Below are 18,404 nucleotides of genomic sequence, written 5' to 3'. Positions count from 1 at the left end.
TTCTTTGTATTTGTTAGTTTACACCGTTTATGCCCATGTTTTGCACCATTTTTATTTATTTTTGTTAAAGTCAGGCATAGGGCAGGGTAAAGATAAGAGTCAGAAGCTAAAAAATTTTAGCAAAGGCTTTATTGGGAACTAAGGTCTCTGGCGAGGTTCCGTGACTCAGGGGGAGAGAGAGAGGAGTCAGGGAAGTCACGCCCAGGTGTGGTGGGGTGGGGTTTTTAAGCTGCAGCATTTGGGGGGGTGGCTTTTTTCGCGCCAGGTCACGCGCATCGCTTGGGGCTTTCCGTTGGGTTGCGCTGGCAAGATGGCCGTCCCTTCCACTGTGGTTCCAGGGACATCCTAAAAATTTTTTTTCTTTTAAATAATTTCAGTGGAGTATAGAGGGAGAGGGCACAGAGATAAACATAAGTTCAGTCTAGCTTTTTAAACTGACAGTTCTCTACAGGAGTCTTACATATTTTATCCTTTATCTGGAATCCCAGAAAGACATATTTTATGTTCCTTACCTTTCTTTCAGAAGAAACTTGATTTTTACTCTCTTAATTTTCTCTCCTTTCTCTTCTCTCTCCCTTTCCTCTGCTTCATGACAAAAAAAAAAAAAAAACAACTAAAAACACCTTTAAATATTATTCTTTGTCATACAGTAAAATTAAACATATCTGTATCTTTTATGGAAGTTTAATACTGAAATGCCAAAACATTGGTGAAATTTCTAAAATGGCCTTCCAAAGATGCATACTGCCCTTAGCCCAGGAAACTATGAGTATGGTCAGATTGCACTTTATTGAATATACTATGTTATGTGGCATGGTTGACCCTAAGATAGACTACCCAAGATTTTCAAGGTGGGCCCAAATAATAACATGAGCCCTTAAAACAAGAGAGCTTTCTCCTGCATGGCAGAGTAAGAAGAGAGAGAGATTCAAAGTGTGAGAAGGACCTAAAGTGTCACTGTTTTTAAGTTGGAAGGGATCACATGGGAAAAAAAGCAGGTGGAATGAGTAGAGAATGGACTTTGGCTGGCAGCCAGTGAGGAAACAGGGACCTTCATTCTATAGCCACAGGGAAATAACTTCCAGCAACAATCTGAATGAGTTTAGAAGTGGATTCTTCCTGAGAGGCTCCAGCGGTAAACCCAGCCAAGCCTGTCTGGAGTCTTGACCCACAACCCAAAGATAATACATTTGTATTATTTTAAGCCACTAAGTTTGTGTTAATTTGTTATGCAGCAGTAGAAACCCAATATGTTATCTCCAGTTATGCTCTCTTTTTATGACATTGCCATGATCCTTGGCTCCTGAAAACAGTTCTAGTGAAGGTGAGCAAGACATTAGAGGAGTGTATGTATGTGTGTTTTTGAGCCCATCAACTTAGTACCTTTTTAAGTTCCCTTACTGTGTGTAAAGTAGCACTTTCCAGGCAGACATAGAATAGAGAACTAGCTGAGACCATTGGTAAGACTAACAAGTCTATTGTCACTCAGTCTCATTTAGCATCTTCTCTTGTGCAACCACTCCATACCCCCTGGTCACCTGCTGTCTAGGAAATAGCGAGAACAGTATACAGTATAGTTCTTGTATACTGTTTCCTAGAAAAGCTACAAGAACTGTTTCCTAGCTGTTCTAGGAAACAGTATAAAGAACAGAATCCTTCTTTCAACACGGAAGGACGTTCTTCCCAAGACTGGCAGAATGTTCTTCCTGGAAGAGATTTCTGTACTGCCAGCTGCCTGTTGCCTCCTTCATGACAAAATCACAGATCTGCCATGAAAGAATGTTTCTACGCTATTTCTTCTTTTCACTAGAATACAAATTCTCTGTTTTGCTAGGTGAATGGCAAAATTGTCACAATGGTATTTCATATATGTGGTTTTGTGGGAAAATGAGATGCTCTGCATAGGCAAACCTTCCATTTAATTAAAAATTGTTCCTTTTGTCACCACATTCTTAAAAAAACCTTAATCTCTTAAAGTAAAAACAAACAAACAAAACAACAACAACAACATATTATCCAGCCTTATTAAATGGGAAATAATGTGGACCATTCACAGTTTTTATTGATGTTTCATGGTCATCGTTAAAACTATCATTTATTTCATAGCCCTGTTTCTTCAGTGATACCCTTCAGTACCATTGTTCTTACATTAAATGGCCCCAGATTGCTAAATCCTTGACTCCACTTCTGCAGGTTATATTTTTCTACAATTTTTCTTATAAATAGGATGTTAATTGTAATCCAGTGCTGCTGGGTTACAATTAATCCATCACATCCACATGTAGTTTGAATCCCAAAACTAAACCATGCTACCTTAAAATCAAGTAACTAAGATTTCTGTGTACAGATGGCAAAGTTGGAGGTAAATATAATAAGGACTCATAAAACCCTGCATTTCAATGTGTTTTATTTTCCAGACATTCATTGAACAGCTATTATGTCCAAAAAATTATATGGCTCAAGTGAAAATGTAGAGATTTAAAATCCATGGGTAGGCAAAACAAACATTTGCAGAACTATTTAATAAGAATATGTTATCTGAAATCTCATTCTATATATAATTACAAAGAAATTGATTCAATATGAATCTGCTTCACCATTAATCTAGTTTTCCATAAAATTAACTTCAGGTATATTAACTTTAGTATATTTTTATCTGTATAACAGTTATTAGATGGTCAACACTTGAACTTACTAGTATGTTCCCAAGAGTGCCTATGAATAGTAAGTGATCATCAAATATTTGTCTCAAATAGTGAAATGTAACCTGTTTGGCTTTTCTGCTATCCTAATACTCCTGTGTAACCAATATCCCATATTAAATCTCATCCATTATATAGATCTTGGATCTTGCTCTCCTGATCAGACTAAGGCTACAGTACCCTAAGGCAAACAGGACATTTTGAATAGTTTGTGTGTGATCTTGATAAGTGCATTCAGAGTTTTCATTATCCCAGATAAGATAGTCATGACAAATTTATTATAAAATAGTATTTAAAATTTTTCATCTAAGATACTTAGGTTTTAACCATTCAATTGACCATGTTGGAAGATGTGCCATGTTTATTCTGTGTCTTTATTTACTCCTGGCACATTGCCACCTGTACCTAGGGTTGTTCAAATCTCAATTTGAAATGAGTAATTTCAAAGAACAACAAGTATAAGAGCATAGCAGTAAGCACACCAATTGAGGGATGTACCAGAACTTGAAATTAGCCAGGCCAAGATAGGTAGTAGCTTTTCAGAGGCATGTAATGACCTAAGAGCAGAGGAAGTACATAGTGGGTACTGATTTGTCACAGTGTTAGTACAGTAACATGTATTGGGTGTTTACAATATATAAGGTTTGGAACCACCATGTTAAAGTGCCAGAAGGAAACTGTCAGATCATAAGACATTTCTTCCCTCTTCTCTCCCTAGTACTTGACAGCAGCTAAAGGGATCTGGCTAATCTTAATAGGGAGCATAAGGACTATGAAATATAAGGAAAATGGTATGTGTGTCCTCTGAGAGATAGCCAGGAAAGTCATTCTTGCCTTACAAACTATATGGTGGAGGAGGGGGTGACTATGTTTCTCAGGGGCAGAGGCCATGGTGTTTTATTTATCTTTGCACATCTCACGGTGCCTAGAACAATGTTTGTACATAGTAGAAGGGTTAAAATGTTTGTTAAACTGAGTCGATTAGATAGCTTACTTTCTTCTGCCCCAGTGTGGAATCTTGAAAACTTTGCAATTCAAGCCCCCTCAGGACACATAGAGATTCTTCCCTGTCTAGCCAATTTAAAACAGGAATGAATGAAAATGCAGGACATCTGAAACATTTGATCAAAACATGGGGCACTATTATAGCAACCTGACTTAGTAACTTTGAGGAGGTGAAGTCTGAAGAAAGAATGAGGTACTATCTCTAAGGCCCCTACCCTCAGCCCATCCCCACAGGTCTTGCCCAGAGCCAGCTTTCAGTAGGATTTGTTTGTTTGCTTGCTAGGTTTGCCATGCAAATAGAAACAATCCCCTCCTCTACAGAGGAAGCATTTCGGGTCTGGCAGATTGAAAAGCAAGAGTTAGAGTGAATAGTGGTGATCTCAGAACTGGGAAACGTCTGTATTCTCTTGATCTTTACTTATTTTTTAGCTGGTACTTAAGCACTGAAGGGAAAAAAAATTCTTTCACATACCTGACTTGGTATTGGAAGCTGTTAAATAGCAGTTACAACTGGGAGGGTTGGAGGGAACTCTCCTCCCCCATTTTTTAAAGTTTGGCTGTAGGTCCTTCTGCCTGCAGGCTACAGTCACATTAGCAGTTGGAAATTGGATAACGACAGCACCATGACAAATCCAGGTTGCTTGCAATAAGTTGCTAATCCCTTTGCTTTAATATCGGAGCAGCGTATAATGATGTTTGGACATCACTCCAGTTTACTGACGACCCCACTGGGGCCAGCAATAGAACCTTACAACTGTCTAACAAGGCGTCAGGTGACTCCCGTCGTCACAGCAACGGACACTGGAATCTAATCTTCCCTCCATCCCTTCTAGCACCCAATAACGCCTAGATTATATAAGTGGCCCATCATTGCTTGGAACTTGAATCAATTAACGTTAATTCGCACAATGCTATGATGTATTGTGATCACTTTCATTTCAGGGAAGGGGGAGAAATTGCTATAAGTCACCTAAAATGAGGTTGTCTGTGGTGCTGAGGTATTAATTGGGTGTCCATATTAAATGCAAAAGGAGCCCCATCGTGAAAGGAAAGTGGATGAGTGACTCTCTTGGCTGCTATTGACCTATCAGAAGAAGACAGTGCCCTTTTCCTTTGCTTTTATCTATTACAGTTTTCCCTATTGCGTGTCAAGTTGATGTATTATAAAAAATTCATTTGGTGACCTTTCACCCCCTTAGCAGATTAAACAATTTCACTTCGATGGCATCATTAACAGGACCCTGCATTTAATGATGATTTCTCTAAAAGGCCACGGAGATTCGATTTTAAGCTAACAGATTTATTGCACTATTATAACATATCGTAAAAAACTGTACCACCTACGGTCAGGTTTTAGGATAGAAACTGCTTAAGAGTTTATGTGGAGCTTAAAGTGGTATTACCTTGGGATATGCTGTAGCAGCAAGTCTCTGACCTCCAGTAAGATGCTGTTTACATTTAATAAGAGATGTTTTCTCACAATAAACTTTAAAGTGTGTCAGGGATAGGCCTTTCAGCGGGTGCTGAGACCGGTGGCTCCCATCTCTTCATTTCCAGACATCACTGTACATGCGTCAGGATCTGTGGTGGGATCTTTCAGCTTGTTTAACCGCATTGCTAGCCTGCACCCTATCCCACATGAGAAAGCATTTAAGAAATGGGTTAGGGGAGAGATAGGATCTTGTAACAATGTTAGAATTTTCCAATAACCTGGGCCCCATGGAAGGTTAGAATTAATAGCATGGATTTTAAAAATCCAATTTAAATTGTTCCCCTTAAAAAAAAAAAAAAAAAAGGATCCTTACCCAGTCAGGCTAAGCAAAGTAATAAATGAGATTAGGCTGGTGTATGTTGAATTCCCAGTGAGTGATTCTAGCACAGAGGTCAGGGCCTTAACTGGTAGATGACCAAAGGGGACTCTTAGAACCACATGTTCCCACTCTGTCCCCATTTCCCAGGATTCTCGGAGGAAAGAGAAAGTGCTTGCTACAGAAACTTGATGGTTCGTGATCCACTCTATTTGCTCTTTCACTGTTTCCTCTTTTTGGGACTAATTGTCATCTTTCCCTGACATACACCTTCCATGTTAAATAAATATTTTATTTTTTTCTCTTTAGATAAGAGGGAAAAAAGGGTTAGGGAATAAAGTAGTTGACTTACAAGCATTCGGGGCAGGGTAGGCTACTCTTTTTTTCTTTGTTCTTTTCTTTTTTTTTAATCAAAGCCTTATTATACCTGACCTAGGCTATTTTGAGAACAAGTCAGCAATGGATGCTCTATACTAGGGTGATATATGTGCTATATGATGTCTATATATCTCCATTCAATTGCTAGAAATCTATTGCATGACTGTGATACATAATATACAATAGACAATAAGATAATAGATATCTAATGTATAATGTTCTTTTAATGAAGCTATCTTGGTCATCAGAAACACCAAAGCTTTGGTAAAAAGCTGTTTTGAGGTATCATGAATTACATAAGCATTTTGTTTTATATATATATATATATATATATATATATATATATATATATATTGCATTTTATTGCTAAGTCACATCAGTTATTAATGTACTTGAAAGGTAAAAAATGATACAACTCATTGGTTAACTGCTCTAGACCCTGATCATACACTTAGCCATTTGTGAGACCTCTGGCAAGGCATTTAAGCCTTTGTGGGCCTCCGTCTCTTGATGTTTAAGTAGAAATACCTACATCACAGTGTTATTTTGAAGATGCAATGCGTTTATATGTGGAAAGCTTAGAATAGCACCTGGTACACCATACGTGCTTGGCATATATTAATTTTCAGTTACTATTCTCCCTGAGGGCTTCATTCAATTAAAATACATTAATCAATTAATTCCACAGTTACTGAGCCTATTTAGTGCAAGCACACTGTGGAGAATGTAAATACGAAAGGGTTGTTGTTAGGATTAAATGAACTATTCCAAGTAACACAGCGCCGTTGCTGGAGCTTGCTGTCAGGCACCTCTGCCAACTTGTTCCAATGACGTCATCTCAGTGTCATAGAATCAGCCATGGTAGAAGTATTTATACCATCAAAATTGGAAAACACTACAAATCAGAGCCTTTGTGGGGAGAGCTGGTTTTTGAGCAGAGTAGTGAACATATCCGCACCTTCTAAATATTTTAGTCTGATAAGGCATTCTTGGGACTGATATTAATGAATGGTGACAAAATCTAAGTTCATAATTTGTGCTTCTCCCCACACCTCCCACACGCCCAGTCCATCCATTGCCCATGCTAAAAGCAAGCATAAACAGTAAATATATAATTATTTTTTGGTTGTAAGATCATGTTTCCTATAGAGTGCATTACAAAGTTTCTAGAAGCAAAAGCAACTGCAAATGTTTTCACTGGCAATAATGCATTATAGGAATAGTTATTGCCATGATATCCATAACCTTGTGGATGTATTCTATTTTTGTCTATGCATGCCAGAAATACAAGCAGTTTTAAAACTGGGAATTTGATATACATTCGGCCCCATGCTCTCTCGGTTCTGGTCCAGCCTTCTGATGGAGAAGTGGGAAAGGAACTTAGGGTACAACCACAGCTTGTTTTTCTGGATAAGCAGGTAACTGGTTCATGGGTAACAACCTCTCTTTAGAGCTGGGAGCATGTCATATCTGGCACATGTTTTAGATTTCACCACCATGTCACACATTGACAGAGTGCCCCATGCGGTGTTTGCTGCACTGAGAACCTCTAATAATACTTTTGCCCTTTTGCCATCTTCCTTCTTTCTCACACTTGGTTTCCTTCTACTTTCTCTGAGTGCCCAGAATGTGATCAGGAGTAAAAATCAAATCCTGATACTTTTCCTCCCCAGCCAAATTCTTGAAGCAGGTCTCTCATATCTTTTGGAGATCTAGCCTTCTCAAAGAAGTCATTTCATATGCTAATGAAGGAATTTATGCTACCACATCTGCATTATAGCTTTTCGCTATTTTAAATGATTTCTTTTATATGTGGTTAAGTAAATCATCAACAAAGGCGTCTGTGCTTAATTCTAATTTTAGTGTCCATGCCCTCTGATTCTAGTTTTTTTAATATTTATTTAAGTCATGGGAGTGGGGGAGAAGTAAAATGTGATAGTTGAATCAGCTTTCTACTCTTTATTGTAAAAATGTACCCCTGCCCTGTTGGCACAGGGAGGAAGACTGTGAGATTTAGGTCCACACTTGGAAACCTGTCCTTTTTGAAGTAATCTGACACGCGGCCAGTGTGGTCCTGCTCTCTTCTCTCAATCAAACCTTCCTTGTGAACCTTCAACACATAATGCCACTCTCTTCTGTAAACTTAGCTTTCCTTTCTCCTCTTCACTGATCTGCCCAAACTTCTCCTTTGATAATCTCCATTCTCTTCTTGATAAGCTAATTTTGATATGTTCTTAACATAAGACAGAAAATATTTATCATTTTCCTTCCTTTGCATGTCTCTGCTGAATATGTGTTTCATAAAAGATTCTGTCTGATTTTTTTTTTTTTTATGTTTTAGATAACTTCCCCAAGTTCTCTTCTCAATCTACTTCTCCCCACCTTATTTTTTCTATTTCCAGAATCAGAGAATAGAGTCCTTGGGGCCTCCCTCAGAGCCTTGGGCCATTTCTGTTTCCCTGGAAGGGACATCAGATTCAGTGCTGAAAGGTAGGTACCTGTGACATTCAGAGACGTTAGTACTGCATCTGCAAGAAAATGTTTGCAACCACTAGAATTCATAGCAAGGTGAGTAATGGTCAATATCTTGGGTAATTTGGAAGAGATCTCCTTTTCCTCAGTCTAGAGTGCCATATCTGTAAAAAGGAAGAATTGGCTGGCATTAAATACTTAAGGAACTACCTCCTCTTCTGATGAAGGAACATTTTCGTAATATCCGTATCCTCAAAATGCTGTAAGAAAAAGGGTATGTCCCTCAGGACAAATGGTTCTGGTACTACAGTACCATGGACTGGCCCAGGGAGCAAGTCATAGGTATGATGTGGTTTCTGTGGAGAAACAGAAACACTCTCAATGTTATGAAGCATAAATGCAATGGCAAATGCAAACACCTGGCCCAGAGCAGGCCCTTAGAGTTTATTTTCCCCTCTCTACCATTCTTTGTCCTCTGTTGCCTTCCTGTTCACTCCTAGTACTGGTAGGTACTGGTAGCTTCATTTACTTTTCCTGGGGCTTGTGCATATAAAAATTAAAAAAAAAAATAAAAAAAAATAAAAGTAAAAACAACACCATTCTATTCTTTGTTTCTCTGAGTTTGATTATTTTAAATACTTCATATAAATGGAATCCTTCATATAAATGGAATTGTCCTTCTGTGACTAGCTTATTTCATTTAGCATCATGTCCTCAAGGATAATTATGTTGTCACATATTTCCAGATTTCTTTTTTTAAAGCTGAATGGTTTGCTATTGTATGCATATATTGCATTTTTAAAATCCATTCATCTGTTGATGAATATTTAGATCGTTTTCTTATCTTGGCTAGTATGAATAGCAGTGTGATGACCATGGAAGTTTGGATATCTCTTTGAGATACTGATTTCAATCCTTCTGGATAAATACCCAGAAGGACTTGCTGGATCATGTGGTAATTCTATTTTTATTTTTGTGAGGAACCTCCATACTGTTTTCCACATTGGCTGCACCATTTTGCATTCGCATAAACAATGTACAAGACTTATCGTTTCTCTACATCCTCACCAACACTTGCTGTCTTTCTTTCTCTCTCTTTTTTTTTAATAATAGCCATCCTAATAGGTGTGAGATTATATCTCATTGTAGTTTTGGTCTGCATTTCCCTGATGATTACGGATGTTGAGCATCTTTTCATATACTGTACCTGTTGGCCATTTGTAGGTCTTCTTTGGAGAAATGTGTGTTTGAGTCTTTAGCCTATTTTTAAAAATCAGGTTATGAGTTTTTGTGCTATTGAGACGCAAGAGTTTCTTATATATTTTAAAAATTAACACCTTATGAGACATATATCTTATGAATATTTCCTCCCATTCTGTAGGTTGCCTTTTTACTCTGTTGATTGCTGTGCAGAAGCTTTTTAGTTTGACAAGTAATCCTACTTGTCTAACTTTACTTAACATGTCCATACTACCCAAAGTGATCTACAGATCCAGTGCAATCTCTACCAAAATACCAGTAGCATTTCTTACAGAAATATCAAAAGCAATTGTAAAATTTATATGGAACCACAAAAGATCCTGAATAGCCAAAGCAGCCTTGAAAAAGAAGAATAAAACTGAAAGTGTTACACTTTGTGGTTTCAGAGTATATCACAAAACTATGGTAATTACAACAGTAGAGTACTGGCCTAAAGATAGACGTATAGATCAATGGAACAGAATGAAGACCCTAGAAATAAATTCACACCAAAAACATATGGCCAACTGATATTCAACAAGGGTGGCAAGAATACTTAATGAGGAAAGGACATACTTTTCAATAAATAGTGCTGGGGAACTGGATATCCACATGGAAAAGAGTGAATTTGGAGCTTTATCTTATACCATACAGAAAAAGCAACTCAAAAATGGAGCAAAGCCCTAAACATAAGACCTGACAACTCCTAGAAGAAAATACATAGAGAAATCTTCTTGACATTGGTCTTGGCAATGATTTCATAGATATGACATTAAAAGCACAGGCAACAACTAGAAGCAAAATTAGAGGGTTGATAACTCTTAAAAAATCAGCTTATCAGATTCCTTATATACTTCATGAATTGGTTAGGACATTTCTATTGTTTTTGGGTTGCCTTTAATGCTTTTTACAAACTTGTAAAGGACTCATTCACCAGTTCAAAATATCAGCTTATCTATAAAATTGCTGCCTTCCAAGAATAAGCCATGACTTTATGATTATTTCTTGCTCTAACCTGGCTAATGAGCCTAAGCTCTTTCACATGGATTCTGTAAAAAAAAAAAAAAAATTAATAAAATACTAAAATGTATGGGGAAAAGTCCATCATAGAAATACTAAATCTTGCCTCTCCTGCTAATTACATTTATTTTTTTACCTAAACTGTTACTATCATCTGGTATGGAACACCTGCTTCCCCTTTCATTCTTACTTGTCCTTAAAAAAGGAAACGTATGGGGCGCCTGGGTGGCTCAGTTGGTGAAGTGTCCGACTTCAGCTCAGGTCATGATCTCACAATCTGTGAGTTTGAGCCCCGTGTCAGGCTCTGTGTTGACAGCTCAGAGCCTGGAGCCTGCTTCAGATTCTGTGTCTCCCTCTCTCTCTGCCCCTCCCCTGCTCATGCTCTGTCTCTCTCTGTCTCAAAAATAATTAATAAAAAAATTTTTTTAAAAAAAGGAAACCTATAAAATAATAAAGTTTCCAACTTAATGACGTATCATTCAACATAATTTTTCATGAATTAATCCCAGATATTTTTTACATCACTGTTTTTTTTAGCTTATACATTTTGTTTTCCTGCAAAGTTACACAGTAATTCCAGAAAATAGAACTAGTCCCTTCTGAAAATTTTCTTAAGGAGGTAATTGACAGTTCATGAGTAGATATTCCATAGCTACAAAACTCTTACTGTTTCAGGCTTGTCTCATTCTGTTCTTCTCTTATTAGAGCTATAAATTTGCCTGCTATATCTTTTCAAGTTGGCTTTCAACTATTCTGGCCTAAGAATTCCCTACTTTATCTACTTATTAAGAAACTAAATCTTTTCAGCCTGTGCTGTGTAATTTTCTCAAATTTCCATAGTCTTGTTACTCTCCTGAGCACCCTATCCACTTTTTCTTTGTACAGTCTAATTTTATTTTATTTAAAAAAACCTATTTTTTATTTTTTAAATGTTTATTTATTTTTGAGAGATAGAGCATGCACAAGCAGGGAAGGAGCAGAGAGAGACACACACAGAATCTGTCTAGCAGGCTCCAGGCTCCAAGCTCCAAGCTATCAGCCCAGAGCTGATGCAGGGCTCGAACCCACAAACCATAAGATCATGACTTGAGCCAAAGTCAGATGCTTAACCAACTAAGCCACCCAGGCACCCCTGAACAATGCAATTTTATTTTATTTAGAAAAAAAATTTTTAATGTTTTTATTTATCTTTGAAACAGAGAGAGACAGAGCATGAGCAGGGGAGGGGCAGAGAAAGAGGGAGACACAGAATCTGAAGCAGGCTCCAGGCTCTGAGCTGGCAGCACAGAGCCCGACGCGGGGCTCCAACTCATGGACCATGAGATCATGACCTGAGCTGAAGTCAGACGATTAACCGACTGAGCCACCCAGGTGCCCCATGAACAATGCAGTTTAAAGGCCCAGGCAATGCTGCTTATTTTGTGAGACTCATCTCATAGACTCTATATTTTCTCTTCTTCCACTTACAGCAATGCATATTTTACTCACTTTTGATGAAAGTAACACCCATATTGTTGAGTCATATTTTTGCTCTTCTTGGTTATTTCTTTACTAATACAGTTAACTCTGAAACTCCTTAGGTTTAAAATCACAGGAAAAAGGACATCTCAAAATGTTTCCTGCACAAATTTGCAAAGTCAAGCCACATCATTAAGAAAGTAAGATAATTAAGCAAAGCTATCCAAGGTTGGCCAATGTGAAAATTAAACATTCAAAATTGCATTATGAGGTAGTTTTATTTCTTTTTAATTTTTATTTATTATTTTATGTTTATTTTTGAGAGAGAGAGAGAGAGAGAGAGAGAGAGAGAGAGAGACAGGGTGTGAGTGTGGGAGGAGCAGAGAGAGTGGGAGACACAGAATCTGAAGCAAGCTTCAGGCTCTGAGCTGTCAGCACAGAGCCTGATGCGTGAACTCATGAATGTTGAGATCATGGCCTGAGCTGAAGTTGGACACTTAACTGACTGAACCACCCAGGCGCCCCATTAGGTAGTTTTAAACTGCCTGTTTTGGTGATGTCATTCGGTCCATTCTTCAATGCCTTTTAGCTGTTGCTGGCATTTTGGTGTGAAATTCATAAGATATAACAGTAATTCACTTACCTTCTGATCTTAAGACAACAGTGTCAAAAAAATCAATTTTTAGCTTTTTTCATGTTCTAATGATGTGTACATCAATTACCCTCACCTGGATACTGAAGCTCATCTACCCCTATTCTCTACTCCATATATTGCCCATATTCCATATCTTATCCACACTCCAAACCTTACACACACTCCATACCTGTCTTTGTCCTTTCAGGCTGCTATAACAGAACACCATGGACAAGGTGGCTTATAAACAAAGAAATTTATTTCTCATAGTTGTGAAGCTGGGAAGTCCAAGATCAAGATGCTGGCAAATTTGGTGTCTGGTAAAGGCCTGTTTCCTGATTCATAGATGGCCATCTTCTCACTGTGTCCTCACATAGCAATAGGGGCAAAATAACTTTCTGGAATTTTTTTTATGAAGGCTCTAATAATCACTCCCCAAAGGCCCCACCTCTTAATACCAACACACTGGAGATTAAGTTTCTACATTTGAACTTTGGAGGCACAAAAGTTTTCAGTCCATAGCAATACCATATCTATACTCTATAACTTATCCATATCCAGTACCTTATTTATATTCCATGCTTTACCCATACTACATATCCTTAGTCATAGTTTGTATCTTGCCCATATTCCTTTTTAATATTGTGGTAAAATATATATAACATAAACTTGTTGTCATAACCATTTTTATATGTATAGTTCAGTTACCTATATTCCTTACCTTACTCATATTTCATACCTTTACTCATCCTTTGTAGTTTACTCATATTCTGTACTTTACTCATACTCCATGACTCACCATTCTTCATATATTACCTATACCCACCACCTTACTCATACTCCCTTTTACCCATCCTCCATACCTTATTCTATACCATACCTTACTCATACCCCATGCTTTATTTTGCCCCACTCCTGACACCCTCCCCTAATCCCTTATTAGTTTTCTTTCAGTTATCCCAAAGATATCCTCAATGAATAACTTAGAATCATATTATAACCACGCAAAATGAATGAAATTGCTATTTTATTCAGTTAAAAATGTCATGCTCAAGGTAGCTGAGTCACCTGGATTAGTATTGTCATCATTGTCCTCCTTGGAAGAACCACTGAAGAAGTATGAGGAATGAGCTGAAGTTGTTTCTATGCACACGTTTTTGTGTATGTCATGATGTACGGAAAAAATCTTGTGAAGTTTCGTGGTTTTAGAATGCCCACATCACCAAAACACCCTTTTTCATATGAGTGAAAGTATTTCTTGAAGCCATCATAAAATACTTCTCTTTAACTTCATAAAGAGTGGAACCAAAATCATTTGGGATGGATTACCTGACTTATTCTAAGTATTTCCTGGAGAAACACAAAATAATAACAGCAGAACCAGACCTATATGTCCAGTCTAAATCTTTTATTCTATAATTTAACTTTATGTTCTTTTGTCTCAGTGGGTCCTCCTCTATAAAAAGAAGGTTGTAATCTATTAACAAAAAAAGGGAATTTATATACTTGAGATAATTATTTATGGGTCCTATAAACCTTTCATATTTAATTATAGATCCTAGTTGTAGAAAAAATATGTTCTTAATATTTTTACAAAAAATAAAGTCTCAACATTAATGATGTAACAGTTTGCTAGTGTTATCAGGGTGAGAGGGATAGACATAGGGGAGAATTGGGGCTGAAAGGGATTTTGGAAACCATATGCCCTGCGGAAACATATTCAGGTAACACTCCCTGGTAAGTCATGTAGTGAATTTCAATCTTGCTTCAAGCCTAGCACCCCATCTCATCCCAAGTTCCCTCAGCCAGTACATTGCTTATACCAGCTTGATCAGGGAGCCTGTCGATGGCATTTGTATATTTCATAATTACCATTCCAGTGATATGATGAACCCTGGAGTAATGTACTGTACTTGGCAGCAACTGCCTCAGCTTTTGGGCACATATGCTTCAAATCTGAGAATATCATAGATATATATGGGAATCTTTGTAGAGATCTCTGAGGCAAGCTGGTATTTAACACAAAAGCAAACCCATTTGGAGCTAAAACACTTACCATTAGGCAGTTTGGCGGCTGTTCTACGAGGCAGACTCACTGTGCTCGACGGACACATTTCGATTAAATGCTGCTTTGTATTCCTCCAAAGATGGGAACAATAAGGACGTTTGTCAAAGGAAAAACTGCAGCAAACGATTTCATGTTGAACATCTGTACTCTGCAGTTCATTGTTTGCAAGAGTTTATTGACCATAATTTTGATGCATATAGGTTTTAAAGAGTATAAACTGCATTTATCTTGGGCGCCTATCATTTATTTGAGGCTTGGCTTATTTATTTCCATTTTTTCTGGGCATTTTATTTATTTTGGGATGCTGAAGAGATGAAGGAAAAGATGTTTTTGAAAAAAGAAGTTTTAGTTAGCTCTGCAAAATTGATGAGGAAAGACAATGTTTCCACAAAAAGAATTAAGCAATTGAATTGAAAAATGTAACACTAAGCATATTATATCTTTATGATACCTTTCAGCCTTAAAGATCTCAAACCAATTTATAAACTTTAAGACCACTCTGCTAACTCATTGTCCGTCATATCAATCATAGTGACATTTCCAGAGTGAACTGTAGCAGCTGTTAATTAGCAAAGTAATTTGAGGGTGGTGGAGTCAGAAGACTAATTAATGGCACTGTGAATGTGATCCTGAGTTAAGTTGCCTTCTTTCACTTTATAAATGGATGGCCTATTGTCAGAAGATGTAAACTTTCTTTTTTTGCATTTTATTCATGGAAACCATAGCCCAGACGATCCAAGTTGTTAAATCAGGATAGCCTTTATTAGTCATGATTTGATGCATTTCTGTGGTCCTACTCTATTGACCTAACTCTGCCATCACATAAACTACAGATCCCTTGAATAGAAGAGAGGCAGAGCCTAGAAACTGACCACCTGGATGATAATAGACTTTCTTTCTTGACAGACATTCATTGGTATAATAGTTAATGTATAGTAGTGGTTAAGAATGCAAACCCTAAAATCAGGCAGATTTGGGACTATTAACCCCAGTTCCAAGTAATGTCACCTTTTATAAGATTTTCTATTTCCTAGATAATAATAACATATTTTATAGGGTTGTTAGCAGTTTATTTAAAATGATGTATATAAAGCACAGTCCGGCATAGTAAACTTTAAATTACTGTTATTACTCTATCTTGAATTATTAGGTTCTTTTTTTTTAATGTTTATTTTTGAGAGAGAGAGAGAGACAGAGAGCATGAATAGGGGACGGGCAGAGAGAGAAGGAGACCCAGAATCAGAAGCAGGCTCCAGGCTCTGAGCTGTCAGCACAGGGCCCGATGTGGGGCTCAAACTCACAGACTGTGAAATGACCTGAGCCTAAGTCAGACATTCAACCAACTGAGCCACCCAGGCGCCCCATGGATTATTTTGTTCGAAGACTTATCTAAGAAAAGCCTGATGGATTTATCTCTTTAATTAAATCTTTTTTTTCTCCATTATTGTCCAATTGCCTCTTTATAGAGAAGACTTGAAGAAATTGCTCTTGATAAGTAACTAACATTTACTTTTTGTTCCTGTGTTTGTAGGGTGTACTCAGGCAGAAAGTCAAGATGGTTATGTGAGCTTCTCCAACTTGGCAGTTTTGATCTCTGGGTCAAATTGGCACTTTATTTTTACTGTCACTTCCCCTCCAGGTAATATCAGCACAGTGTGTTTTTACTATCTGTTTCTTTTTTAAAAAATAGCCCCTTCTCCTTTATAATGGGAATAGCTCCTATCATGAATAAGAAGTCATCACAGTTTAGAGAAAAAAAAATCACTTGGTTATATCATTAAGGTGTGAGAAGCAAGAACACATGTAGAAATTAAGCCTCAGGAGAATTCTGTTGAAGAAGAATCCAAATATACATTTTCTTCTAGTTGTGAAAATTCACTTTGAATGGGTGGGCTTTTTTTATTATTATTTCTATGACATGTGATGGCATGTAGCTGGGTATTAATTAGAAAATTTTAATTGATAAGAAAGAGAGTCATGGGATATTAAGTATTATGAAATCTTATCTTTTAGTTCTGCCCTCCTCATCCACTGCATCCCCCCAATTCCATTAATGACAACCATACCTATTTAAAATCCTGGTACTTTTTTAAAACCTTTAAAACCTTTTTTAAGTTTATTTATTTTTTGAGAGAGAGAGAGAGTGAGCAGGGGAGGGCCAGAGAGAGAAGGAGAGAGAGAGTCTCAAGCAGGCTTTGCATTATCGTCACAGAGCCTAATGCGGGGTTCAAACTCACGAATGCTTTGAGATTATAACCTGAGCCAAAATCAAGAGTAAGATGCTTAATGGACTGAGCCACCCAGGCCCTCCAAAATACTCGTACTTTAGAAGTACAGGTATCAGGTGTGTGTAAATTGCTTATATGCTGCTTCTTGACAAAACCTTAAAAAGAAATCTTCTCCCTTCTGAAGTGTTCTTGACAATTTTTGCTTTATTAGAGGATAATACTACTTAGTAAGTTTGAAGTAGGTAACATATTAATTAAACTTCAAATGAGTCTATGCAAAACACTCCTTCGCATTTCCATGAAGGGTAGAGCCAAGTTTCCTCCTATAGAGAATGAGTAGTGAGAATGGATTTCTTTCTTTCTTTCTTTTTATTTTTTTGAGAGTGTAGATTTTGACATCCTCTTTTTAAAATATGGAGCTCTAACAGAGACAGAATAATCCACTGAAAAGAAGATTTAACTCTTCTATTTATTATTGCATGTTTACCAGAAAAAATTTCTTACCTAAGAGAGCATCAAAAAGAATTCTAAAAATGCTAACACCATATTTGAACTAAACAAATACATATTTATAATCAATTATTAATTTGGGTCAGGAAAATTAGTCTGATACTAAAGCCATGCAACTGGGGGAAGGCTGGGTGGCTCAGTCATAATCTCACAGTTCTTGGGTTCAAATCCCACATCGGTCGGACTCTGTGCTGACAGCTTAGAGCCTGGAGCCTGCTTCAGATTCTGCGTCTCCCTCTCTCTCTGCCCCTCCCTTGCTCATGCTCACTCGCTTCCTCTCTCTCTCTCTCAAAAATAAAAAAAAAAAAATAATTAAAAAATAAAGCTATGCAACTGTGGAAAGCAGTTAATGCACAGTGCGATAATACATTTGAACAACATTGCTGGATTTAAACCAGTTAGTGGAGATGGTCAGGAAATCCCATATTTTGATGTGAGATATCCTGAAGACCAACCATGAATGCTTAATTAAGGCCACATATTAGTTCTCCCTCATGAAACTTTGATTAAAACTGTCACAGTATATTTTTCAAAAAGTGAAAATGTGGCTTTTGTGAATCAGTATTTGTCAAGAAGTTCCTTAACTCACTAGTGAGAGTACCAGGAAGATGGCAACCTGGTTTCAAGAGCATTTGAGAATACCATAATAAAAAGCATTAAAAAAAGAACATTTGAGGGATATCGATCACATAGCCAGCCAGCTGAGATAAGTATACCACACTGGATACAGAACAATAAAGCTGTAACCTCTGTGGTTACATGTCTACAGATATTATTTGCATCTTTACTGGGACAAAAATCATTTACAGCTTACCAATCTTCTACAAGTTAACAAGACTGGGCCTAATTAATATTAAATATTTTTTAAAAAAACCCTATGTT

General features: G+C 37.3%; 1 protein-coding gene across 1 annotated transcript in view; it reads left to right on the top strand.

The window, feature by feature from the left end:
* Positions 1 to 18,404, top strand: part of PKHD1 (PKHD1 ciliary IPT domain containing fibrocystin/polyductin) — a 483,789-nt gene that overhangs the window by 428,864 nt on the left and 36,521 nt on the right. The window contains exons 61-63 of the mRNA XM_049653801.1: positions 7,176 to 7,311; positions 8,296 to 8,383; positions 16,316 to 16,423. Coding sequence (XP_049509758.1) covers positions 7,176 to 7,311; positions 8,296 to 8,383; positions 16,316 to 16,423 — 332 coding nt within the window. The remainder of the gene's footprint in view (positions 1 to 7,175; positions 7,312 to 8,295; positions 8,384 to 16,315; positions 16,424 to 18,404) is intronic.

This window comes from Panthera uncia (assembly GCF_023721935.1).
Source record: "Panthera uncia isolate 11264 chromosome B2 unlocalized genomic scaffold, Puncia_PCG_1.0 HiC_scaffold_24, whole genome shotgun sequence".
In the NCBI taxonomy this organism is placed as follows: Eukaryota; Metazoa; Chordata; class Mammalia; order Carnivora; family Felidae; genus Panthera; species Panthera uncia.
This window is presented reverse-complemented; position numbering and strand designations above follow the sequence as displayed.